General features: G+C 31.7%; 6 protein-coding genes across 10 annotated transcripts in view; 3 read left to right on the top strand and 3 right to left on the bottom strand.

Annotated features, from left to right (window-relative positions):
- LOC106619178 (peptidyl-prolyl cis-trans isomerase-like 3) overlaps positions 1-6,266 on the bottom strand; it is a 142,330-nt gene extending 136,064 nt beyond the window's left edge. For 4 of the 5 annotated variants that reach the window (XR_004976645.2, XR_011396272.1, XM_070109217.1 and 1 more), the window contains exons 1-4: positions 6,107-6,266; positions 5,808-6,044; positions 5,633-5,751; positions 5,432-5,573 (exon numbers count right to left, since the gene is read on the bottom strand). Coding sequence is in view for 3 of the 5 variants with exons in the window: in XM_070109217.1 (XP_069965318.1) it covers positions 5,447-5,573; positions 5,633-5,751; positions 5,808-6,044; positions 6,107-6,109 (486 nt within the window). In the remaining 2 variants the exon portion in view is untranslated. Of the gene's footprint in view, positions 1-5,219; positions 5,363-5,431; positions 5,574-5,632; positions 5,752-5,807; positions 6,045-6,106 lie in introns of those variants that run through there. The other variant, XM_014237176.3, reaches the window with a different exon arrangement.
- Positions 1,037-2,722, top strand: LOC106619167 (transmembrane protein 177). Its single transcript, XM_014237163.3, has 4 exons — positions 1,037-1,305; positions 1,366-1,502; positions 1,566-1,885; positions 1,943-2,722. The coding sequence occupies exons 1-4, from the start codon at positions 1,133-1,135 to the stop codon at positions 2,282-2,284; spliced, it is 972 nt and encodes a 323-aa protein (XP_014092638.1). The 5' UTR covers positions 1,037-1,132; the 3' UTR covers positions 2,285-2,722.
- pen-2 (presenilin enhancer) lies at positions 2,290-2,944 on the bottom strand. Its single transcript, XM_014237164.3, has 3 exons — positions 2,784-2,944; positions 2,616-2,720; positions 2,290-2,552 (listed from the first exon to the last, which is right to left on the bottom strand). Exons 1-3 carry the CDS (start codon positions 2,842-2,844, stop codon positions 2,413-2,415), a joined length of 306 nt encoding a protein of 101 aa, XP_014092639.1. The 5' UTR covers positions 2,845-2,944; the 3' UTR covers positions 2,290-2,412.
- Positions 3,204-5,571, top strand: Ote (Otefin). The gene is made up of 2 exons (XM_014237175.3): positions 3,204-3,928; positions 3,994-5,571. The coding sequence occupies exons 1-2, from the start codon at positions 3,290-3,292 to the stop codon at positions 4,552-4,554; spliced, it is 1,200 nt and encodes a 399-aa protein (XP_014092650.3). The 5' UTR covers positions 3,204-3,289; the 3' UTR covers positions 4,555-5,571.
- Positions 6,267-6,583: 317 nt separating the features above from the next.
- On the bottom strand, positions 6,584-23,852 carry Oda (Ornithine decarboxylase antizyme). Its single transcript, XM_070109214.1, is given in 5 exon segments — positions 6,584-7,723; positions 7,817-8,058; positions 8,134-8,188; positions 8,190-8,355; positions 23,815-23,852. Coding segments are annotated over 5 exon segments (771 nt in total). The 5' UTR covers positions 23,838-23,852; the 3' UTR covers positions 6,584-7,438.
- On the top strand, positions 9,024-9,971 carry SmD3 (small ribonucleoprotein particle protein SmD3). The gene is made up of 2 exons (XM_014237173.3): positions 9,024-9,663; positions 9,725-9,971. Exons 1-2 carry the CDS (start codon positions 9,345-9,347, stop codon positions 9,850-9,852), a joined length of 447 nt encoding a protein of 148 aa, XP_014092648.1. The 5' UTR covers positions 9,024-9,344; the 3' UTR covers positions 9,853-9,971.
- Positions 23,853-25,270: the final 1,418 nt, after the last annotated feature.

Genomic DNA, 25,270 nt, shown 5'->3' with positions numbered 1-25,270 from the left:
TTGCAAAAAAAGACTTCAAGTAGAAGTTGCAAACGAGATGCTTTACAACGCAGTTGAGCACCCTACATTCATCAAAGGCATCATTACTGGACGTGGGTTTATGAAAATGACCTCGAAACGGTCCAACAATCTAGCGAATGGCCCTCCAAAAATGTGCCGAAACCGAAAAAATCAAACCATCCCAGTCGAGACTTAAAACAAATGTATGAAAAATAGGATTACGCGTTGACATGCTTTTATTGGCTCAAGAGCCTATTCTGAAAGTCATAATAAAGATTTGTGTTAAATACGTAAAAATATCGTTTTTTTGGCAGCTCGGGTCAAATTTGATCAGTTGGTACACAATATGACCTACATGATTCCACTAGAGGGCCATAGTGAACTACTAGTAAGACATTTTTATAGAAATTCATTGTACTGACATATCCAAAATCAAGGAACATCAACTATCTCTCGACAGTCAGGTCTAAGTAACCGGACCCAGACTTATATTCGGCCAAGGACTGTCAACACGGCACCATTCCTCGAAATTACTTCAGAAATGCGTTCTGCCGCTACTACAACAACAAGGAACATCAAGAGAATCCGGAAATAACGTTATTCACCTCTTTCGAAAGTTTTACAAAACTATGACAACTACATATAAATATACATACATATATACATATATATATATCTTTGTAACGAGACCATATGCTTAGAAATGTTACAACAACAATAAAAACAAGATAGAAAAACAACGATTTTACGAACAGCTTTTACATTCATATATTGATGAGTATGTTATTCTTCATAATAATTTTTGTAGTCAAAAACATTAAACAATAACTCTTATTTTCTGTCCCTGAAATACTAGTAAAATAAAGGATATTTGTATAAAATAATTTTAGTCACCATTTATAAAATATAAATAAATATAAATATTTATTATTTTATACAAAACATTCAACATAATGTATATTTATTTAAGCTGCAAATATCCTAAAGACCACTAAACACATCTGCTCTAAACAGCAATTATGCAATTGAGAGATTTCTTTAACCTCACAATCAGCTGTCAAATTCCACCATAAAAACAAAGTTTTGATTTTGATAATTTTTAGCAACTAATTTAATTTAAACATAAATCAAAATGAAAAAATTACCTGTCGTAAAGCGTGGCATAATGGGTTTCTTTCAAACCCCAACTGGACGAAATGTGGTACTATTTGCCACAAGTGCCACCACCTTGGGACTTTTCGTAGTCAATTTTATACCGCATACAATCTGTTTAAAATACTACAAAGATTTTGTGCAATGCTATCAGTAAGCTAAAATAACTATATTTTTCTATATGTACTCACTTTTTTATATTAATAATAAAAGGAATGGTATACCACGTCCGGTACCCGAAAAGGTGAAGGAACGTTTGGAAAAGGCATTGGACGTACTTCAGTTAGAAGCATATGAACGGAAAATTATCAAACCATTCACCGCTTTTGGTTTTGATCTGTTCCAAGCAGGTAAAACTTTTAAAATACAAACACATATACAAAATTAAAAGTTCAATATACTATAATGGGCAGGTTCAACAAAATATCGTTTTGGTGGTGCGCTAGGAATTCCGGTCAATTATGCTTATTCAAGCTCACAAGATATAAATCGGCAAGATATACGTTTTCGCGATAAGACTATAGATTGGAACACGGAATCCGGTAAACTCTTGCAAGATGCGATAGTTTTGACTGAGGATGAACAACTATTTGGATTGTGTAAATCTGTACTACAACTGCAAACACATCGAGTTTTATTGAATTCGCTGTTTCCAAGCTTTTCATTTTTAACCATTTATACGATTGGTCATTACTTGAATTTGAGAATGAACTTGCTTGCAGGACCTTTCAGCGTGAGTTACTCAAATATAAAAACTTTGTGAACTTGTAAAAAAAAATTATCTTTTCAGTTGCGACTGGTGATGTATACTATATTGGGACTGTTCGGTGTTGGTAGTTGGTCTTTTATGAAAGATTTTAATCAAGTTCGTTATGATACGGAAATTGACAAAAAATTATGTGTCTTGGGACCGCAATTTGTAGAAGCTGGAGCCAGTTATTATGGCAAACTTCTAAAGAAAAATGTGGCACTTCGAGAATTAATTGGTGACGACACATACACAGCTAGGGGCAACGTAAATTACTTTCTACGTCAAAAATCTCTACCATTGACAGTGCACAAATCTTATTTCGAAGAGAAACTGCAGGAGTTACGAGAAAAAACACAAACACCAGCAGAAATGCAAAACTAAATTGATTTTGATTTATATAATATTAGTGGTTGTTTAATTTTAAAAATATTATAAGTAAAATAATAAGTCAATTTGTTTACTCTTTTAATGTTAAAATACTAAACTGAATTTTACGGAATGTTTATTATTCAAGCAATACCCAATGGTATAATGAAACTCATTCTATCCGCCAATTCCCCCCATTCGGCACGCTTTGTTTGGAATATAATTATCCAGGTTATAAGTATAACTGACCAAATCAGTGCACCCATCAGCGACAATATCACAACTAAAATATAATGGTTTATATTAAGTTGTACATATTATATCAATTTTAAAAGCGTTGGTTTACATTTCTTTATTCTTTTTTGTTCTGGAAAAAGAGGTGCTCGAAACGCATCATTAAAAAACCAAAAGACGTTGATCGTCCATAAGAATGGTAGAAAAGCCAAGCCAGCTGAGAGAAATTGAAAAAATATTATGCTGCTTTAGGTATTGATTAAATACTCTATATACGTACCTATAAAATAAGTTCTACAAAGCTGTACTTTTTTCTCGTTTGTTACTTTAGAAATATCCATTTTGTTTAATCACAAAAATACAAATTTACTCGATTTTCTATGACGAATAAACAGCTGATAATAAACACAATTATGTTGGATGCACTGACAAGGAGATGCAACAACAATGTTGCCCAATTTTCAGAGCTATGTTGCATCTATAACATAAGTAAAAGTTGCAAACGTTGTTGAGTACTACAGTATATTACAATTCTTTTTTAAAAATTAAATATTGTTTTTAAATGTAAAGAAAAAAATATTGTGACCGCGGAAAAGTTAAAAAAAAACTGTTCTACGAAAATAAAACCGCACAACAAAACAGATATGGCAACAGTGCTCAATCATTTGGTACAATTGGTGTTTTATTGGTCCACGACGGCGTTGGTGAATTATTTGAACGCGCAAATCAGCGCAGATTGTAGCGAACATTTCAAAAGCTGACCGAGACGAATTAAAGTGCGGAAAAATGTCTGAAATTGAAAATTTGGAGTCCTTAAGCAATGCGGATTTGCGCAAGCAGTGCATTAAACATGGTTTACCAAACGTTCCGATTACAGATTCCAGTCGAAATATACTTATAAAGAAATTACGCGCTTCGCTATCGGGTTCGCCACAAACAAAGAAAACTCCACGCCGCGAAACTATTCACGTTTCTAAAACAACCGAGGCGGTAGTCGAGACCAAAGAAGTGAAAGCTGAACCAGAACGGCGTACTCCAAGTAGAGGAGCGAATAGACGTACAATCGCCGGAACACCAACATTTGATTCGCAGAAACCAAGTGAAAATCAAGCATCAGAAAACCTTACGCCAGCTCCTATTGGGGCACGTCGACGATTAACTCGCGACCATGAAATCCCACCTTCGCAAAAGGAACAAAAATTAACCAAAACCTATAATCCTGTAGTAATACTAGAAAGCGATGAAGAGGATCAAGATTTATTGATGGCCGCTGAGCAAGTAGAACAAGGATCAAAAACATCGCTAGCTCGCGAAGATGCTAATGTGCGTTCGCGTTCATCACGTTCAGCCTCTTTATCGAAAACGAGTGTAGTTACCACTTCATTCAATCAACCAACAGTTAAGCCAATAGCTGAAGTACCCCAGGTATAGTATATGTTTAATATGAATTAAAATTGAGTAAATAATATTTGAATATTTGTTTTACATAGATTCCAATACGGAAGGAAGTAACTGAAAGCATATCACACGAAATATATAGGCCACAAATAAGTGCAAACAGCGGCCGCTTCAGCTTGCATTCTAACATAATGCAACCGAACATTGGAATTGGTGTAAACAAAGATATACCAAATACACTGCACTCACGCTACAGTACAAACACGCTAAGTAGTGGATTATACTCTTCGAAGGCTGCACCGCTGTACAATGAACAGAGTGATGATAATGAGGAAAAAGCGGATTACGAAACACCATTTTTAAGCAGTTTTGCTCGAAACTTGAAACGTATTAAAACAGATGCGGTGGTTTTAAATAAACCCAGCTCTCTTGTAGGAGGCACTGATATAGGCAGGGAATATGTTTCACCCCGACCAATGCAACCTCCAAGGCGATATGAAATTACGGGACGTCGTCCGGCTAAAGTTTCTGTAACCGACTCATTCCGTCAATTACTGATCGCGCTAGATCGAAAATATAACTTGAGACTTTACTTAGTGCTTGTAACAATATTTTTTATAATGGCTTTTATATTTGTTATTGTGTATCAGTAATATTTATGTCAACTTATGTTCAAAAATATTTATGTAAAAGCATTTTAATTTAATTTTCTGTTCTAATTTATGTTGCAACTTGAAAAATTTGTATTTTTTTAAAGTCTCATAGTAAATGTTTGTATGTTATATGGTTTTAAATGTGTAAACTTTTGACATTGAGACTAATAGAAATAAAATATATTCATGTGAAAGTAAAAAAAAAAATATAAATGTAAAATTTTTGTTTTGTTATTGTATTATCATAGTAATATAGAAAATTTATATTTCATAAAATTGACAGACTAGGGTTTTAGGGACTCAGAGGTGGTAGAACGGCTATACTAAGGCATCGAGTACCGGAATTTCTGAAAACATTTTACATTCTTAATTAAAGCAATTACATTATATTTTTACATTTTACTATAAAGTTGTGAAAACTTCTCTATTTGCGTTTTTTTTGAAATATTCTACGACGATATATTTCCCACTTGACAAAAAATAACTTAATTTAGAAAGGCACAAATTAACTGTTACACCTGTTAACATAACCAAAAAAAAATGTATTGACATCCCGTTATGACTAATGCCGGTATACGGCATTCGATGCCTTAATATCTACGCACTTATTGGAGCTAAATAAGATAAGGTTTATGTTTTGGGGTAAATAAGTAGAATTTGAAAAATTTTAGGTTTAGATGAAATTTTTAATACTTTTTCGTCAGAAAGAATTCTTAAATTGAGCTGGTGCGCCATCACGGGGGTTCAGGTCCGTCTCATTTTTTAAATATTCTGTAAGATTTGCACTACTTATATGCCAAATTGGCAACTAAGTAACGCATTTTAATAATTTTTATGTATTGAGTAAAAAAAATAAAGAAAGAAAAGTATTACTAACCTCCTCAAACAGGCTTCATCCAGCTATGTGATTTGCATGTATTGTCACACTGTTGATTTTTTTCTCAATATACGGACGATAAGATTTGGGATTTACTGGCAGTTTTTCTAACTCGTCTAATGCGTCGAAACCATCAATTACTCTATTTAAAAATTAACCGTTAATTATAAAACTATAGTAAATTTGCATTCCTTTGCCAACCTTCCAAAAAGTGTATACTTGAGGTCTAAATTGGGTTGAGCTGCATAGGTTATAAAGAATTGGCTGGCGTTCGCATTGGGACCATTATTTGCCATTGAAACCATACCGCGATCAGAGTGCTGTAAATATGTCGTAAACGGTATATTACATTTTGAAAAAAAAAAAATTATTTTACCTTCAATGTGTCCTTGAATTCGTCTTCAAATTTTGTATCCCAAATAGATTTACCATTTTTACCGGTGTTTGTAGGATCACCAGTTTGTACTATAAACCCCTTTATATTGCGAATGAAAGCACAACCATTGTAATATTCGCTGGCACATAGCGCCAAAAAATTTTGACATGCTTTTGGACAATCCTCACAGAAGAGCTCAATTTTTATGTCACCCACATCTGTATGTAATGTTACCGACTGTGACAAATTAAACAAATTTATAAATACACATTTAAATGACAACAACGTATTTTGCTTACCATAATGAAAAATATAAAGTATAAATTCCGTCAACAAATAATCGGCGTCTATAAAAAATGAGCTAAGCAGCTGTTTAGTGTTGGAAAGGGAATGATTGTTTGAATTATGGTACTCAAACTTTTTCTTATTAGAAGTGTGTTGTTTGGTCAAGCGCGCTGAATTCGAACATTTTGAAAGCAAAGCACTTGAATACTACAGTGAGAATCAAACTATTACGTATTGATTGCGATGAAAACTAAAGAAACTACTCTAACATTTCGGCCACCAACCGTCGTAGGTTTCGAAAGATTCTAATTGTAACGGAATTAATTTTTTATTTTTCCTTTCTCTATGGAATTATTTTATAACATAAAATAAAAGCTCGTTTGTCAGGCGTGGTAAATGGACGCTCTATACTTACCGTATTCCAACAATTTATATCATACATGAAATCTTGAAAATTTACTTACACTTCAACTATGACAAATATAACTTCGTTTTTTTTTTTTTTGCTTTTTTATCCGTTTTATTACACAAGTTCATTTACTTTTTAAATAATTTCTATAAATAAATGTTAATGATTTCCTGTTAAATACTTAGTTATGTAAAATGTTAAAAAATTAAATATACTTCAGTGGTACTGCTTTTTTAGTATAAATGAAATAATTTGCGGAATAATTTAGTTATGCGAAAATTGTGTTAGTTAATGAAAATAAATAAATACACTTTTTGTGTGCAAAAAACTCAGTAACAAAAACGGATTTTTTTTTTATAATCGATATAATAAGATATAATAATTAAATGTGAATATAATTTTAATGTCTTGAAAAAAAAATTTAAGTTTGAAATAAAAATAATTCAAATTCAAAATAAAAATAATTCATGTTCAAAATTAAACTAATTCAAAATCAAAATAAAAATTAATTCAATTTTAAAACAAAAATGAACTTCATATACAATGCGTTGTTTTAGTAATATTAATGCATACATAAAATGTTTAAACCATATGTGTAGGAATTCAATATATAATATAATTCACCTATAATAATTTTTTTTTTTTTTGCATTTTTTTAAATTTTTAATATTTTTTTTTACATTTTTATATATTTTTTTAATTGTTTTTGAATAAAATACGATATTTTTGCCTTTACTCTTAACTTTCTTACTCAAAGTTGACATAATGTGTGAGCGCCAATAGGTGCTTACTCAGTCATTTATTTTGTTGTCCCTTTTAAATGTGTTTCGAAGTGTGTAAGTTTGTTGTTTGTCTTAGATTTTTAAATTACTTCTTTTGTTTTACGAATGAGTTAGCGTCACACTTTTTATAATGATGTTATATTAATTATGTCAACTTAATCTTCAATATGGTAAATGAAGTAATAGTTCTCAGAAGTCTTAGCAGTGGATGGTGGTGCCAATGGTGATTTTCTAGACAATGGTTGGAAACCCATAATCAAGAAAGTCTCGAAGAGAGATGCGCGATCTGGCCTATTCTTGCGTACACATAAAACAACTGCGTCGACATCCAATTTGTCTTCAGCGAACTCCAACAAAGAGATGAATGTATCCTTCGAAGCCTCTGGGGGAAGCTTGTCAGGCATTGCAACGTACAAAATGTTATTCACAGGGTTCAACACCTTCAAGAAAGCGAAACAAATTTATATATTGTTAAGTCTGATCTTATAAATATGACAATTTGAAAATAAATTTTTATGTCTGAAGAAGCTTACCGATTCCCATTCCGAGAACTGGTTTTCTGTAACGTGCAATTTGATGGTTATACGAGTTGGATTTTCATGTTGCAAGATATGTTTGACCATCTCTTGACAATCTTCTTCCGAATATAGTGATTGTGCATCACTGTTGCTATGTTGTGAATCGCTGCCATCCGAATCAGAGCACTCCGACGAAGTGCGGCTGTGTTCGAATACACTGCCACCAGCTGAATCCACAGAAATCTTCCGAGAGTGTTCTACTATATAAAATTAGGAATAAATATTAATTCATATGCATCTGTAAATGTAAAACGTGTTTTTGATTAACGTACCAGTTAAGAGTGACGCCCTATCGTGATCAGTTCTGTGGTGGGTAGGGACATCAAAACCACCACAGAGGCCCTACGCCGAGAGAGATAGAGAAGGACTCATTCGAGACGCTAGTAGCGCAAGAGGATGAGGAGACGGTGCGTGCCTTGGATACACTAGGGAATCCAAGAGCGCTTTCATTAACTTCTCTTCTACTACTGATACTACTACTAAACGTTGGGTCGCTGTAATAAACATCAATTATTTTAATAATATTGGTTTTTATTAAATAATGATATATAAATTCGCATTTTCCAACAAGAAACCAAATTGTAGTGGGAGACGAGTCGTTATAAGGATAATTTCCAATTGAATGATGAAACACATTAGTAAAAAAAATATTTTTTTGTTAAATATTAGCAAAATATTAATTGTAATTTAAAATGAATATGAGTAGTTTTTTAACGGAAATCTCGTCATCTTAGGCAAGTTGGTCTACAAAGATTTATACAATTTTATGATGCTGAGAGTTATTTTTACGATTTTATCAGTTAAGCACTTTGTTTGTACTATTTTGTACTTTGTAAATATTTAAATTAGTGATATCTTTATTTACACAACCTCGATATTGTGGTGGTGATGCACTAAAAACGAATCAGAATGAGTAAACATAAATAAAGCTAAGATAAGATTATGATAATGAGAATCGTTACGAAAGAATCTTGTTAAAGATTTAAAACATGGTAAACATGAAAATTATTTTCTAGAAAATATTAAGATAAGTTAAGTCAAATTAAACTCTTGGACTAAATACCTACAAAAATTAGTAGATAAGTTTAACATTAAAAGCGCTTAAATACATGAGTATATGAACACAAATTCAATTCAAATAATTATATATACATAAGTATATAACAGTGAAGTTAAAAGCGGGTTGGTTTCTACTTTACACTGTACGTTAAAGTACATTTGTTGTACTGTTTTTTGCAGAATGCTTTCGCAACATTTTTAAAGCCACTACTTTTTTAAATATACCAGAGCCTCACAAACTATAGCTGTCAAGCATAAGAACAAGCAAATTCAGCAGGCAAATGGCGAGCTCGTACGAGTTTCTTTTCGGCTGTCAAACGAGTGTAAACGTTTTCACCGTCTTTCCATAAAAGCGGCGTTTTATTGCACGTTTATTACCAATTATATTTTGTTTAACGTGAAAATTTGCCTAAATTAGAGAAATATGTCTATTGGTGTACCAATAAAAGTTTTACATGAGGCTGAAGGTCACATTATCACGTGTGAGACAATAACCGGCGAAGTATACCGGGGCAAACTCATCGAGGCTGAAGACAACATGAATTGTCAAATGACACAAATCACAGTCACATATCGTGATGGACGAACGGCAAACTTGGAAAATGTCTATATACGCGGCTCGAAAATACGTTTCCTCATACTGCCGGACATGTTGAAGAATGCGCCAATGTTCAAAAAGCAAACGGGTAAAGGCCTGGGTGGTACGGCCGGTCGAGGGAAAGCAGCTATATTACGCGCGCAAGGTAAAGTTATTATCAACCATAGTCGAAATGTGAAGTTTTACAAAAGTACTTATTTTTATAGCACGAGGAAGAGGTCGTGGCGGCCCCGGTGGTGGTGGTAGAGGTGGTCCACCAACAGGCGCTCCTGGCGGTGGTCGTGGTGCATGGCAAGGTGGTCCAACGGGTGGACGTGGTCGTGGTGGTCTTTAAGCAAATAGTATTTTAAGTCTTATGAAGTAAGTTTGGATTACAATGAAGTCAATGATGGAAACTGAATATGTTCGCTAACACGAATGAGTACAATAAAACACATTCAAAAGCAGATGAAATCTATCTAGTTATTCAAATTTGGCAAAATGAGAAATTCTCTAATGGTCGTCATTTACCATAGATAATGGTGTGAAATAACACATACATATGTTAAAAACATATTCGCATCTAAGATTAAGTAGATTTTTGCATACACAATTCGCTTTGAAATGAATTAGTGTAGTTAGTCCCCATCGCTGGCGAATTTTGAACAGCTTAATTCTGACACTAATTGCTCGGACATTCACATATTAAGACATTGATTGTTTTAGTAAGCTTCGTTGATTGTCGAATACTATACAAAAAGAGCAATTCCATGACAGTATATTATAATACTTGACTGTCGATGGATAGCTCTCTTCATTTTGCCATTCGTTTTGTGGATTAGATCGGATTAGATCCATCACCAAAAAACAAGCAAACATAAATGTTGATTATGTATAAATCGGCAAACGATTTTTTTCATTTATTAGGACAAGGACATTGACACATACAATTTTGCAAATTTATTTTTATTGCAACATAAACACAAAAATAATGAAAAAATTAGTTTTGTATAAAATTAAAAAAATTAAATAAAACAACTGCTGCGATCAATTAGTTAATATATTCACACCATATGCATCCATTGAGAGAGTAATAACGAGTTTCTCGAAGAAAACGCTTGCTATTAGTGCTTTTTGATATAAGGATAGCATTTATACATTTTTTATTTTGTTAAATATATTGAAAAGGAATTTTATTATATATACATATAACCGAAAAATCCAACACGTGGACGTAAAGAAATTTCAACACACATTTGTGTATAATTTTTTTTAAATAGCATGAAATGAAATTGTATTTTGTAAACAATATTATATTTAGGACGAACTGCGAATTAAATAAAATGCAAAGAAATACGCGATGGTGCGACATTTTATCAACACGCAAGGCATAACAGTTTATTGCGCATTTGGCAAACAAATTGAAACCCGCACTAAAGTTAAATATACAGATATACTCGCACATGCATATACTTTATATGCCCGTTCATACATATACATACACATATACATGTATATTTTAGATAGTATTTTATATTTTTGTATAAATTTTTAGAAGTACATCGTTATAACACATATCAATGCTGCGGTAAACCTTGGAATAATATTTTTCAATTATATATAATAGTTTTAAAAGACTGATAACAATTCCCACTAAGTGATGCCTAAATTTTAAGTTGGAGATTAGATACAAATTTAACAAGCTTCATTATCGTTTAAATGCGCTCTAAAATATTTTGTTATGTTCACTAACTACTTATGTATGGTAAATTGCATAAGTTTTAGTGCAGGCTTTTTTTACACTTATTCCTACAATAAAGGCTTTATAAGTTCATGTACTTTTGTATGTATGTATATCAGTAACTACTTCAGTCTAGTTAATGCTCTATTGTTGTGATCACTGAAGCAAGAGGCGGTGGTCGGCTCAAGTGTTCTCAATTATCGTCGCTGTCACAGGCAATTACTTTTTGCAAAATTGGCAATTCCTCTTTAGTTCAATTACAGCATTGTCACGTACGATAAATATTACACGAGTAATTTTTTCACACATGAAGAGGTGTGTAGATGGAAATTTTCGCATTTCCAAACGGATACTTTTATAGACAAGTATCTAATTCGCTATGTCACACAGTGACTACAGTTGTCAACTCGATTTCCATAAAAAATTGTCTAAATGTGCAGTGGGTGTGCGCATGCAATGCAAATGAGTTAAAGTTTGCTCATGAAAAAGCATTTGATAATTATTAGCAAAATTTATTATGTATTAATAAATTAAATTTGCATGCGAAATTAATTTATGCAAATAATTTTAATGTTTATGAGTTTGCAAGGAATTGAAGAAAAAGTGGCCAAAAGCATGCAAAAAAAAACTACTAAACACCAAAAAAAATTGACGTACCAAGACGCCGTATCTTCATTAATGACTGCTAAGGCAGCTGAATTTTTTGAATTTTGCAAACACGCACTCATTTCACTTTTATATTGTATTACTAGCGGCAAAAAACAAACGCTTTGGAATAAAAAGCCTCTATATACTTATTCTTTGTACAAATTCGATTAGTGGTAGGTAAATTTCAATTAAAGTTGAAAATACGCAAAAGAGTTATGTTTTCTTTCTTTTCTTTATGTCTTGCGGTTTTTTCTTATTTATTTATCACAGCTGCGTTACAGGCGAACCAAAAATATTGGTTTTTAATCGAAAGCTTTCACATTTATGTAGTTATGTATATTGTTCGCTATTTATTTTAAATTTTGCTACTTAACAGCCAGCGCACGCAAATATAAAATGTATTTATATTTAAAATTATAATTTTATTTAATAACTGTCTTGTGATTTTCGCTGTTCAACGTCTGACTTTAGACTAACAAAGCGCCAAGAATGCTAACGATTTTTATATTTAAATAAAACACAACCCATCCCCTCGTAATGGCATAGGGTAGACAAGTCGACCGGTAGGCAGTCGTGCAAGCCGGTGAGAGCTTGAAAGCTTTAATACGTAAAAATCATCAGCATTGCCACTCATAGTAGCGCACCAGAGCGGCCCGAGAATAATAAAAAAGATAAATAGTTGACAAATAAAACAAAAAAAAAAAAAGAATATTATCTCCCCCCAATGGCTGCACCAGGCCGCCACTCATGTGAGCAATGCAGGAGGCTGTATGTAAATATACGGATAATGTACCTAATTGTGAGAGCGTGACGCGTTATTCGTCTAGCGTTCGCTCAAACACAATGACTAGCATATGAAAACACACAACAACTTGTTGTTGCATTATAAAATAATGCAATAGATAAGAATACATTGTGCAATAGTACTGCAGCGTCAACAATTTTACACTCTGCGACAACAAAAAAATACAAAACAGAAAATGTGTCTGTTAAATTTGACGACCAAATTAATGCGCTTATAAAGCGGGAGTTTATTCAAACTTTATTATTGTTTTAGTATAACCCTTTAAAAATATGTCCCTAAAAATGTTTTCTTTAATTTCAATTATTTTCGGAGTTACAGCTCAATTTGTGATGCGCCGACAAAAGCGACTGGCAGCTTGGCGCGAGCTTTGAAGTCGTTTTTCTCTGAACTATTTACTTTTTTAGAAACGATGTGCATGATATCTCAAGTTATACTCAATCGATTTACTTTAACTTTTATACAGCTTTTTTATACATTATACTATCGCACTATGAGAGCATTACTGGTAGTCCTGATATCCAGCACACCAGGACACGCCTTTTTTTCATCAGTCCCCACTTTCCCGGCCTGGAATTTTTTGAAATTTTTTTTTAATATAAATTATTTGTACTCTTTAAATATCAATAAAAAAACATATAATAAAACATATTGTAAAAATATTTTTATCGGGTACGAAAAAGAGCCTGAAATTCGGGCTTCTTAACCGGAATACCTCCTTAATTTGAGCAAATGAATGTCACGCTGTCAATTTTGCTTGCAGAACAGATACTAACTTTCTGGTTTTTATACCCTGAACAGTGTATATTAGTTTCCGACGAAGTTTGTAGCACCCAGAAAGATCGCAGACCATATAAAATATATACCATATATACATAAAAGATCAGCATGATGAGCTGAGTCGATTTAGACATGCCCGTCCGTTTGTCCGTCCGCCTGTGTGTACGCGGACTAGTTCCTCAGCTTTTGAGATAACATATCGATCTGATATTGTGCACACGTTTTTTTCCCATGAAGCTGGACATTTGTTGCAACCGCCGATATCGAACAACTAAAGCATATAGCTGCCATAGAAACTGAACGATCAAATGCATATCCTTGTATGCAATTTTTTTTTATTTGACCAATTTTCTTCACAAAATTTGGCACGTATTATTGTCCGAGACAACGGTAAATCACCGAAGAAATCGTTCAGAACGGACCATATAACTGCCATACCAACTGATCGAACAAAATCTAGTCCGTGTATGGAAACATTTTGTATTTGACGAGATTGATCTTCACGAAAATCAGCATAAATTATTGTAAAAAACCACCGTACAATCCTCGAAGAAACTATTATGGTCGGACTACTATAGCATATAGCTGTCATACAAACAAAACGATCAAAATATATAAAAGTATGTGGGTTTAGATGGAATTAAAATTATTTGTTGATAAGTGTAATAATACTAATCAGCATATTAAATTAAGGGACCAGTGCATCTAGAGCAAATTTGCCTAAGAATGAAAGCATGCTCACTATTCGATTAAATAGCTACATTTATGTAATTTAAAATTCACATGATGATGCGGAACGGTAAAGTACATACATATGTATGTATGTATTATGTATGAAAATAAAATGGATGAATTGGCATTGACGTTATAGGCAGGAAAGTCGAATGTTGATTAACAATCTAAACTAAGCTAAATTAAATATCTGGTACATACCATAACACATATATGTATAATATATACAACTGCATAAGCCCATAGGACAGGTGACCACTAAAGCCATATAAATTCCTTTATAATTTAAAATACATTGCACACATTTTTTAATATCAATTAAGAACTTCAGCTAATTGGCAAATTATTATTTTAATTGAATAAGTTCAAATATCAGTTTACAGTCATGCAATGGAGAAAAATACGCTTAGTTGACTTTTATCCATTTTTGTATGTATGTACAATAAGTATCTCTTTCTTTGAGATAAATATAAATTTGTGCGACAGTGATCCAAAAGCAGTGAGGAAGCTGCATATCCGCAAATGTTGGTTATGCATAAACTTTAACGATTTTAGTAAAACAAAAAATATTTGAAGTCAATATTTGTCTTGTATTTTTTTGGTAGATGTGAAAAAGAATTATATGAACTTTAATTTATCTGCTTTGTATTTCAAAATGTTTACACTTTTCAGCTAGACTTGAATACTTTATATAAATATACAGTGTGTGAGTACACGAAAGTAGAACGAAAAAGTGAGAAATGATATTTTTTTTTTAATTAACTCATTATATGGTATGCAAGAACCCAAATTTTCAAATCAAAACACAGATAAGAAAATGAAGTACTTACTGCATACATACATACTTATTATATATATTTGTGTATGTACATATGTACATAAGTACATACAGTATTGTGCAGCGATATAAAGTCACTATAAGTAGTCACCAATACATGCCCATATGTATTAAATATTAGGGTGGAACGAAAGAACAAACATTTTTTTTTTGCTTAGCCTGAGGGTCAAATTTGTATATTATAAAAAAAAAAATTTTTGTAAAAAAAACAATTTTTTTAACGTCTATTTCGTAACAAATCTTTGTTTAGTGTTCTAGAAGCTGTGGAGAGTCCTCTTTCTGGCCAATTAAAAGTTATCAACTTAAAAAAAAAATTTGTGGTCATTATTGGAGTTTAAAAAAAAGTCTTAAACGACAACAAATTCGGTAATTTTTATATAAATGTGAAGAGTTTAAACCAAAAAAAAATGTGGAAAACGGTTGGCCTCAAGGGCCATCCCTGCAACTTCCCGCTAATTTCATACGTTAACGTTCAAATTTCGCTTTTTTCACTGCTTTCAAAAGTTTAATGGGAGTTTAATATAACACTATTTCCCAAATTTCTCAAAGACTAATCAATTTTGCTGATTTCTTTCGTTAACGATTTCTCGCAAGTAAATCAACCGACCCGGTTTGCGGCAAACGATGTTTCTTCAAGGTTTAGAACTGATTAGTTTTTGGTATCGATCGGTCAAGTAGTTTCGAAGTAATTTGAAAAAAAAAAACGATTTTTTCGTTGTCGATATTTCGCAAGCACATCAACCGATTTTGACCCGGTTTGCGGCACATGATGTGTTTTTTCAAGGTTTAGAACTGATTAGTTTTTGGTCGATCGGTCAAGTTGTTTGAACAAAATTAACTGACTTAACCCTTCCTTACTTGTTATTATAATATATACATACATATGTATACAATGTTATAAGATTGTACATATATGCCTGTTTTCAATTATGCCTGTCAAGTAATATTTTTCAACAGGTGTTACTATTTCGCTCATTTACATAAATATTTTATTTCCTCCTTTATTTAAAACTGCTTTTAAATCGTATTTTTGAAAAATTTTCTAGTATTTTAAAAATTTAAATAAAATAATTTTTAGTATAACTTGTTTATATTTACAAATGTACATTTGCCAGACACTCTTATCTACAGACGAATAACGATATAATAAAGATTTGTGAAAATCAATAACCTCAGCAATGTTATTTATTATAAAATTAGCATATATGCTTTTGGCTGTATAAAAAGTATGTACATATGTATCTATTCGTACGTATGTAGCTTGCATGGAGAATACATTAGGTTTATTTATAATTTACAATATTTATATTAGAATGCTGAGGAAAAAATTTGATTTAATAACTCTTAGAAAATCTGATTTGCAGTATGCAAAAAAAGGAATCAGAATAAGAATAAACCCATGATGATGATTTAGTATAAGTTCCCAAATAAAAAAAAAAATATTTCCAAAATTATTTGTATTTCAGTGTTGTGAATTTTTTATTTAAAAACTTTTGGATTAAGTATTAAATTTTCAAAATAAAGTTTTTAATACTGATTTTGAGATTAAAAATTTGATTTTAATTAAAAATGTACAAGATGTTGGGGTTAAAAATTAAATCAATCCCAAACATCTTGAATTACAAATTTACCTACATATGTATAATATATCTTTTGAATGTTTAAATTTGCCAACCACTCTACTAGAGTATTGAAGGCTCTGTGCGAACTCAATTAGCTTGGAATTAATTTTTTTTTCAATTCGATATTTCCGGTGGTTGGATTACAGTTTCTTTTATCAATCCCGTATTTGGGTTAAATCTTAAAAAAAAAAGATATTTACAAATTATTTTCAAATGTTAAATAATTATTTTTCAAATTTATTATTAACAACTAAAATTAAACACATACATACATACATATGAATGTACATATTTACATACAAATATCATGCAGGCAGTGTACTCTAACGCAGAGCAAGAAATTTTTAGTCAAAAAAACGGATTCGTGCAAATTGCTCACGCCATATTGTGACACTGAATTAAAGAAGTGTACGAGATATTGGTTGATTTCCTTTAACATTTAGTAAATGTGAAAGTTTAATGACTTTATATTTATTTTTATTCGTTATGGATATTGCTTGAAATAACTTTTGAAAGCGCTTACTACTGTAGACAAAACGGCACAACCAAATTTTGTATGGACCTATTGTACAATATATGCATATATTTCAATACATATTTACATATACAAATACCTAGGAATATATTATATGTATATGAACGAATATATTTACACATGGCGATTTTTGTCACGAAATCGAGGGCATATTTTCTGTCAAACTTTGTTCTCATATTTATTTACCTATTTGTGTTGCCTTTTCACAACCATAAACATTGCGATAAAATGAGAATGGAATGACTGACATACATACGTAAAAATAAACATAAGGTAGCGCAAAAGGTGATGAACAAAATGCGCAATTTCTGGTGTGTGATGGGCAAGCCGGTTTAACCGGCGAGGTTCTCGTACTAACAAGATATAATACTAGGGTGACCGTACAATTATTGGCCTTGATTTATAAAAGCGGACAGTTCAAAGACTAATAAACTTATATATTGTAAATACAACATTAATTTCAAATATATTTTTATGTTTATCTCAGATTATTTAGAATTAATAAAACAGATTTGAAAAGAAAATATGCGAACAAATTCTATCTAGCAATACTAAACACTTATTTCAATTCATTTCAGTTAAAATCGAAATCTAATTGTTTTCCAAAGTCTGCATTCAATATTGTATTTTAACAGCTTGAATATATCTATTATAGATAATACACCATTCTCCTGTCACTCGTTGAAATAAATTTATAGAATTAATAGTTATTGAATAATTAAGGTTAGATTCGAAATTTCGTATTTTTTCGTCTGTATATATACTTCTGAGATAACCTCCATAAATATATTATATAGTATTTACATATTTGTGCATGTGTACAATCTCTACCTCGTAAAATATGTTAATTTATTGATCACGTACAGGTTCTAGATACAGACATATGTACAAACACAAAAATACAAAGCAAGTCAAGTCAAGGGTTAAAGCGAAGTCTATTTTGACAAGAGAATATACAAAGATACATATAAACGTAGGCATTCGAACTATGGCAGACACTTAACTGTTGGCATCACGACGGCGTTGATTTACATATAGTTATATGTACATATATATGTATGTATATATTCAGATCTATATACATATGTGTAAATCCAATTGCATCGAAACAATATCGATTTTTTAATAAAACAACACATTAGCGGGTATATAATATGTCTGTGCACACACGCGTACGTATACATAGACAGATGTGTATTAAAATGCAAATGTATTTAAGCATTTAACGAGAATAAAGACAAGGTGATAAATATTTCGTAAAATAAAACATCCTGAAATTTCTCGCTATTCGCTTTGTGTCAGTTGTCTGATGAGGTGCCATTGCTACTAGAAAAATTAAACACACAACAATCATCTGCACTAAATGATTGCGGTTTAACTCGTTAAAACGGTACACTTAGAGCAACAATTCCTGTGGTTTCGTTTGATTCAAATAAACAATAGAATAGTATCTTCATCATCTTAGAGCAACAATAAATTCCTGTTGGCTTTTTTTACTATAGTATCTTCTTAGAAACTCAGCAGTTCGTATACTTTAAAATAAATAAAAATTGCTCGTGTAACATAGTATAAATGTTAGTTCAATACGAAGAGAGAAAACCGGGGCCTAGGAGGATATAGAATGGCCCGCTGATCCATACAAGTATATGTCGAATAAAAAAAAAATTGTGAAAAAAATGGTTGCAGAGCATCGGACCTCCCTGAGAACTCCGGACCGAAGAGGAATTGCTTCCGATCTCCTCACCTCTCTATTGCATGCAACAAGTCCCCGCATGACTGTAACCACCTCTTTACATACCATATGTAACCTACTCATTTTACACCCCTCTCCCTAAGGTCCATGCACGTTTCTTGCGCCTCTCGTTAGATGACTTTGATGAAAATTAACTTACGCCTTGTCACCTAAACTATTGCTATTACAATAACAACAGCATCTGGGTTCAATATTAGTTTAAAACCAACGTCTAAAATTATGTTTTTATAGCGGAAGCCTGCCATCGATTATCATCCATTCCTTTCCTTTGGCAATCAGGTAGGCAAACCGGAACGGAAGCAGATTTTTAGCTGGACAAGGACTGTCAACTAAGCAGAGGGATATTTTCTGCCACTACAACAACAGCAAAAAACCTACCTTTCGCCCGGTTTGATACTTTGCCTAGCCTTATTTATCAAGTAACAACAAGGTGGTAGAAACGCTTGCAAAATTTTTATTTGATTACGCTGCATTTCCGAGGCACATGCTGCCGTATAAACCTGCATACATATGTACATATATACAACCAAACATATGTATGTACATGTAAAATCATTCAAATTTCACCTTTTACTTACTCACGTGCCGTTATTGATATTCGCTCGTATTTAAATTATGAAATCAATAAATATTTACATATATATTTCTGCATAGATGTGCATACATACATAAATTATAGTAAATAAATTTACGTATGAACAATGCGTATATATAATAAATATGCATTAAGGCGTTTCTAATCAAATGCCATGCAGCTATTTTTAGAACCTTGCTAACTTATCTATTATTTGGCTTGTCGATGGCGTGTTTTAAACAAAAGGCAGTTGGATGGTATCATAAACCAATATGAATATATAATTTGAACGTACATAACGTACATACATACATATGTATATATTATTAAGTTTATTGCAAAAAAAGAAGAAAAAACTGCATAGCAGTACGCCAATGAAATCTACGTGATTTTTGTTTTTGTTTATTTTATTTATTGCTAAGTACGCTATTACTCACTAACTGATTTATTTAATTTGGCCGTTAAATAGGTGGCAGTACTGATACAGATATGTACATATGTATGTGAATATTGCAAATAAAAACTGTATTTTGTTAAACACGCAAAGTGGCAATTGCCAAACAACGAAATGTAAATTAAATATAGCAAAACAAGTCTAGTACTTGTTTCCTACGCTTATTGGCTTTCAAATGACTTCAATGACATTCACAACTCCCCAATGCATGTATGCACAAATAAGTAGTATGTACAAATGTATAAGTATGTGCATAGGCATGCGAACATATTTTTAGATTGTTATATAGGTATTAATACGTACATAAATACTTATGTACAATAAATTGGCGTAGATTGGCTTTGATTGAACATTTTCTAGAAAAATACAAATAAGAGGTATTTGCAAAGAAACATATATGAAAATTTACGTTGTTTGTTTTTGTAGTAGCGATAGAAAACATTTCTGTAGTAATTACGAGAAATGGTGCCGATTTGACAGTCCTTGGCTGGATAAAAATCCTTGTCCGTTCCGGTTACTTAGAACCGACTGTCGAGGGAACGTGTATGTATGTGTATGAAAATTTTCGTGTATGTATACGATTATTTATATTTATAAAAGTGCATAGTAAGAATCATAAATGTTGTTATCGAATAAAAACAAAACACTAAATTTATTGCTAATCAGTTTAAAAACTGCAGATAAACATTTTATTTATTGAAAGTGGTAGTCATGATTTTTCAAAAATATTAATACACATAACCTATTAACTACTAAACTGTCATAAAGAACAATATATAAAAATGTTTGTTGCATTACTATTTCAAACGTTAATTTCATTTATCGAATACTAATTTACTTAAGTATATGTACATATGTAAGTAGTATGTACACCGTAGAAACTACGGCGCAATTCCTTGCTGTTCTTTAATTCACCTTAATCGGATCGTGGAAATTTCCACTGGCACACAACAAAATTGTGGACAAAAGGGGAAGCAAAAAATGCTTGATAGAGGCAAATGCAATGAGAATTTAAAAAAATTTAACGAAACGTAAATCATTCTAGAAAAAGTTTATTAACAAATGAAAAAAAGAAAATACTATTCAAAGCTTTGGACTACAAGTATGAAGAAACTGCATTGTTTTCATGACAAGAGTGATTAAATACTCAAGTTTTAGTTTCAAGAATTTATGAAATAAAGCACTTGGCCCTTATATAAATATACACGCATATATGTAAGTAAATAAATATATATTTATGTAAATATAAAGCTATTTATAAAGTACTTTATACAAAAATATAGAGACATTGAATAAACAATTGCAACTTACATACTATGTACAGTTATTCCGAAATTTACCTAAGCTAGTTAGTTATTTATGGAAACAACCAATGCATCTGCAGCAAATTTTAAGTAGAGTTTGTTTTAAATTTATAACAGCAGTGTAAATGTTTACACCTCTAAGTAGGTAAAGATAAAGTCATAGAGTGCGTTTATATACTATGTTCATACAATGAATAAAATTATTTTATGTATGTATTTAATACTTTTATAAGTCACGTCCGCAGTGTTTCTCAGATATCTTGTTGACTTTTGAAATTTTCTAGAAAGCCTTAATCGTGCCACCAGTCATTTAAAAGCTATTTATGTATGTACAATATTGTTTTTACATGTAGGAATGTGTGTATATAAGAAAATGAATATGAATACTTCTTACCAATAAATAGATGCATATGTAGGTATGAAAATGCATTTACGTATGTATAAAAAATAGTTCAAAGTACCTACCTTAAATTACGTTATAACAAATTGCATATAAATATGTATGTACATACGAATGTATATTAAAAATCAACATTATACATTACCCATGTTTGTTAGACAATAAAAATAATTTAAATTATATTTAATATTCGAAATCACCTTCCAAGTGTAAGAAATTGAAAACAGTAGAGTATATATCACTACCTCAATTATAAACGATAAAAACAGTTAGTTGATATCGAGAACGCGTGATATCTTTCGGTACGCCCTGGTTTCGGGGTTTGGTTTAAAAAAAAAAAAACAATAATAATGGAAATAATTTTCTTTTATTTTTTTTTCAAGGAAATAGGCGGTTTTCCTCATCATCATTCCGCAATCGTCGGAGAACTCCCACGACAGTCGGGTCTACGTAACCGAAACGGACCCGGATGGACTGTCAACTGCTCTTAAAAGAACAGCTGGCTCAAAGTTAAATTTTCAAATTAATATAAAAAACGAAACCTTCAAAAACCTTTCAAATATAGAGCTCAACACTCCCTACAGTTTATGGCTGTTTCAATAAATGAGCAGCTTTTTGTGGAGAAAAGGACGTTTGCAAAATTTCAGATTGGATAACTCAAAAATGAAGATCTAATTCAGGTATATACAGGCAGATGGACAAGGATAATAGACTCAGCTAGTCATGCTGATCAGTTACATATGTAGATATGTATGCATGTACATATACTTATATCATATAGAATCTACGACTTTTGCTTTTACAAACAAATAATCGCGGCAAACTTTATACACCTTGTACAGGGTATAAAAAGATTCTCATAAAAAATATGATCCATTTCTTGATTGCCTTAAACTTTTAGTTCCCTTCAATAGTTGACAAACATCAAAAGTAGAACTTAAACCATTTACGTATATATGTATGTATATAAATGTGTACATATCTATGTATGTGTTTAATTAAATTAAATATTCAGATACGCTTAATATCGAAAATGTTTAGTTTTGATTAACTTTTCAACATCACGACAGCAATTGAAAGCCGAGCGAATTCGTCTGCTGCACACAACTCTTGTTTATGCAACTGGAACAGAGGCAAATAAACTTACTTACAATATGTATGTATATACTTTCATATGTATGTATGGTCAAGTGAAGGCATCAGAACAGAAAACTATTTTATAGGTTTTTTTAAAAAGACACAATTTCGATTACATATATGTACATATGTACATAAATACATTTTGATCCGGCACCATACTCTTTCAAAGTACATTTGGTTCCTTCAGGTAGATATTTGCAAGAAGTTAGGACACTTCATTTCCGAAATTAGTGATTTCATTTCATAAATTTAGCCTTTTGTGTACATACATACATATGTACGTATGTATCTTTTCTGCTGTGAAAATAAGAGACCTCAAAACAAATTAGAAACAAACAACTATAACGAAAAAGTAATTCGTAAAAATCCAGACAATTCTGATTAAAAATGATAAGTAAATATATAATATGTAGATATGGACATAAGTATTTAAATTTATCTTCAACTTCTTGACATAACCTCACAAATTAACACAGAAAGATGATAAAGAAAAAGCTCCATAGAGTAGCACAAAGGAGAACATATATATGGACGCAGATAAATGATTGTTCAAAAACCGTTTGGTCGCATATAACATATATAGATAAGTTGTATATATACAAATAATACATACTATATGCATGAACTCGTACGAACCAATAACTCGGGTAATATATTTACATGCATACTACATATGTATATGTATTTGAATTGTGTGTACGCATACTATGTGTGAAAATATGTGCTCGTGAAATGAAATGGTGGCCCAACGAAGCCTGTGGAAAACGAACGAAAGAAATAAACATTGCAATAGAAACAAAAACATAGAAAACACAACGAACGATACGACACGTAATGACTGTGATAATTGGGCACATACAGAGCCACACATACATACAGATATGTATAATAAGTTTAGTAATAATAAAGTAAAGAAATAAAAATTTCAAAAAACAACGCTAAAGCAGCGTTAATTTGAAATTCATATGCATATTCTTTCGTTTACTTTACTTACGCACGACCTCCACTTATTTGCATTAATTTTTGCAATCATATACAAATACTATTCGCACGTGAAATATAACAAAAGAACACGTGCCTGGGGATGGGGAAGGGACAAAAGATCTTCAATTACTTTGCGATTTAGCAATTTATAAATACATAACGGTATTTCTTTTCTGACCAACACCACCACAGCAATAAACGGTAGTCCCTCATAACACTACAGGGAACCAGTTAGATAATTTATACCAGATTTCTTCACTTAACACTACTACATCACAAAATCTTCGAGAAAAAATACAACCATTTTAATTTTTGCCATCATTTTTGGAACGAAATCAAATAGCATTGCAATCACTGAAATTACTTCGTTCCTATTGACTTAATTTTCTATTGCACTACATTGATTTTTCTTGTTGGAAATTTTATAATTCGCATTCACTGCCACTTTACTCTTATTTATTACTTACAGTTTATTATTCATGTTAGATGGCATTTTTAAACGAAATGGTTGCAACTTATATTCACTTGAAAAAAAGTGGAAAATTGATTCGTTAACTCTGTTAAGCTTTGTTTTAAAAACTGGTTTTGCGAAAGTAACGCACAAAACTTGTAGACTTTTAACCTTTTCTTGGCAAGTGTCAAAAATGACTGTCCGATTGGTTACAGTGAATTTTCATATTTATGCATTTGTTCGTGCACGTCTAGTGCGGCCAAGTTGTGCTAAGAAGGGTGTCATTAAAAAGAATGCTGCGAAGAGAGAATGAGAAAATTATCAAGTGCTACCCATTACTAATAATATACGGTGCATAGTTTTAGGCGCAAGAACTTGATGCAGAGAATGTAATTATAATAATATATATAATCTACATTCTCTATTGATGGTTAAATAGCAATCACACATTTGAAATGAATTTTCAAATCACACCTTTATACAAGTGAAAAGAATTAAATAGGTTACAAAAACCATTTTCGTAAAAATATATTTAGACGCCAAGGCAACAAAAAAAAAGTTATCTAATTCAACCAAATACAGTGAGCATACGAATATTCTATGCATGCCAGTATATATAACTTAACTTTACGAATTGATGGCTAGTTAGATAATTCAAGGCCTTTCTTAGAGATGCTTAGATGTACAAAGGTCCGACAAGGAAGGTTTACTTCGGATTTCTTAACTATTCGCAAACGATTTTTAAGGAAAGCTGTCTGAATGACAGTCGTTGATTTAATATATGGTAGATGTGGAGCTATTTTTATATACCGAACAGATAAAATTCAAAAATTGTAACCACGTAAAATAAATATATATATATATATGTGATCAGCGTGATGAGTCAATATTGCCAAGTTCGTCTATTTGTATATATGCGAACTGTTCTTTCAGATTTTGAGATATCGATCCGAAACTTTGCAATCTGCCTTTTCTCTCCAATAAACTGATTATTTGTTGAAACTGTCGTTATCAG

This window comes from Bactrocera oleae, chromosome 4 (assembly GCF_042242935.1).
Source record: "Bactrocera oleae isolate idBacOlea1 chromosome 4, idBacOlea1, whole genome shotgun sequence".
NCBI lineage: Eukaryota > Metazoa > Arthropoda > Insecta > Diptera > Tephritidae > Bactrocera > Bactrocera oleae.
The sequence above is the reverse complement of the archived record's forward strand: the minus strand, read 5'-3'. Positions and strand labels throughout refer to the sequence as shown.

Coding starts and splice junctions, on each gene's coding strand:
- LOC106619167 (XM_014237163.3), top strand. CDS start 1,133: ATGAAAAAATTACCTGTCGTAAAGCGTGGCATAATGGGTTTCTTTCAA. Junction 1,306..1,365: donor GATTTTGTGCAATGCTATCA/GTAAGCTAAAAT, acceptor TAATAATAAAAG/GAATGGTATACCACGTCCGG. Junction 1,503..1,565: donor TTTTGATCTGTTCCAAGCAG/GTAAAACTTTTA, acceptor TATAATGGGCAG/GTTCAACAAAATATCGTTTT.
- pen-2 (XM_014237164.3), bottom strand. CDS start 2,844: ATGGATATTTCTAAAGTAACAAACGAGAAAAAAGTACAGCTTTGTAGA. Junction 2,721..2,783: donor TTGTAGAACTTATTTTATAG/GTACGTATATAG, acceptor AATTTCTCTCAG/CTGGCTTGGCTTTTCTACCA. Junction 2,553..2,615: donor ACAAAAAAGAATAAAGAAAT/GTAAACCAACGC, acceptor ATTATATTTTAG/TTGTGATATTGTCGCTGATG.
- Ote (XM_014237175.3), top strand. CDS start 3,290: ATGTCTGAAATTGAAAATTTGGAGTCCTTAAGCAATGCGGATTTGCGC. Junction 3,929..3,993: donor CAATAGCTGAAGTACCCCAG/GTATAGTATATG, acceptor TGTTTTACATAG/ATTCCAATACGGAAGGAAGT.
- SmD3 (XM_014237173.3), top strand. CDS start 9,345: ATGTCTATTGGTGTACCAATAAAAGTTTTACATGAGGCTGAAGGTCAC. Junction 9,664..9,724: donor AGCTATATTACGCGCGCAAG/GTAAAGTTATTA, acceptor TTATTTTTATAG/CACGAGGAAGAGGTCGTGGC.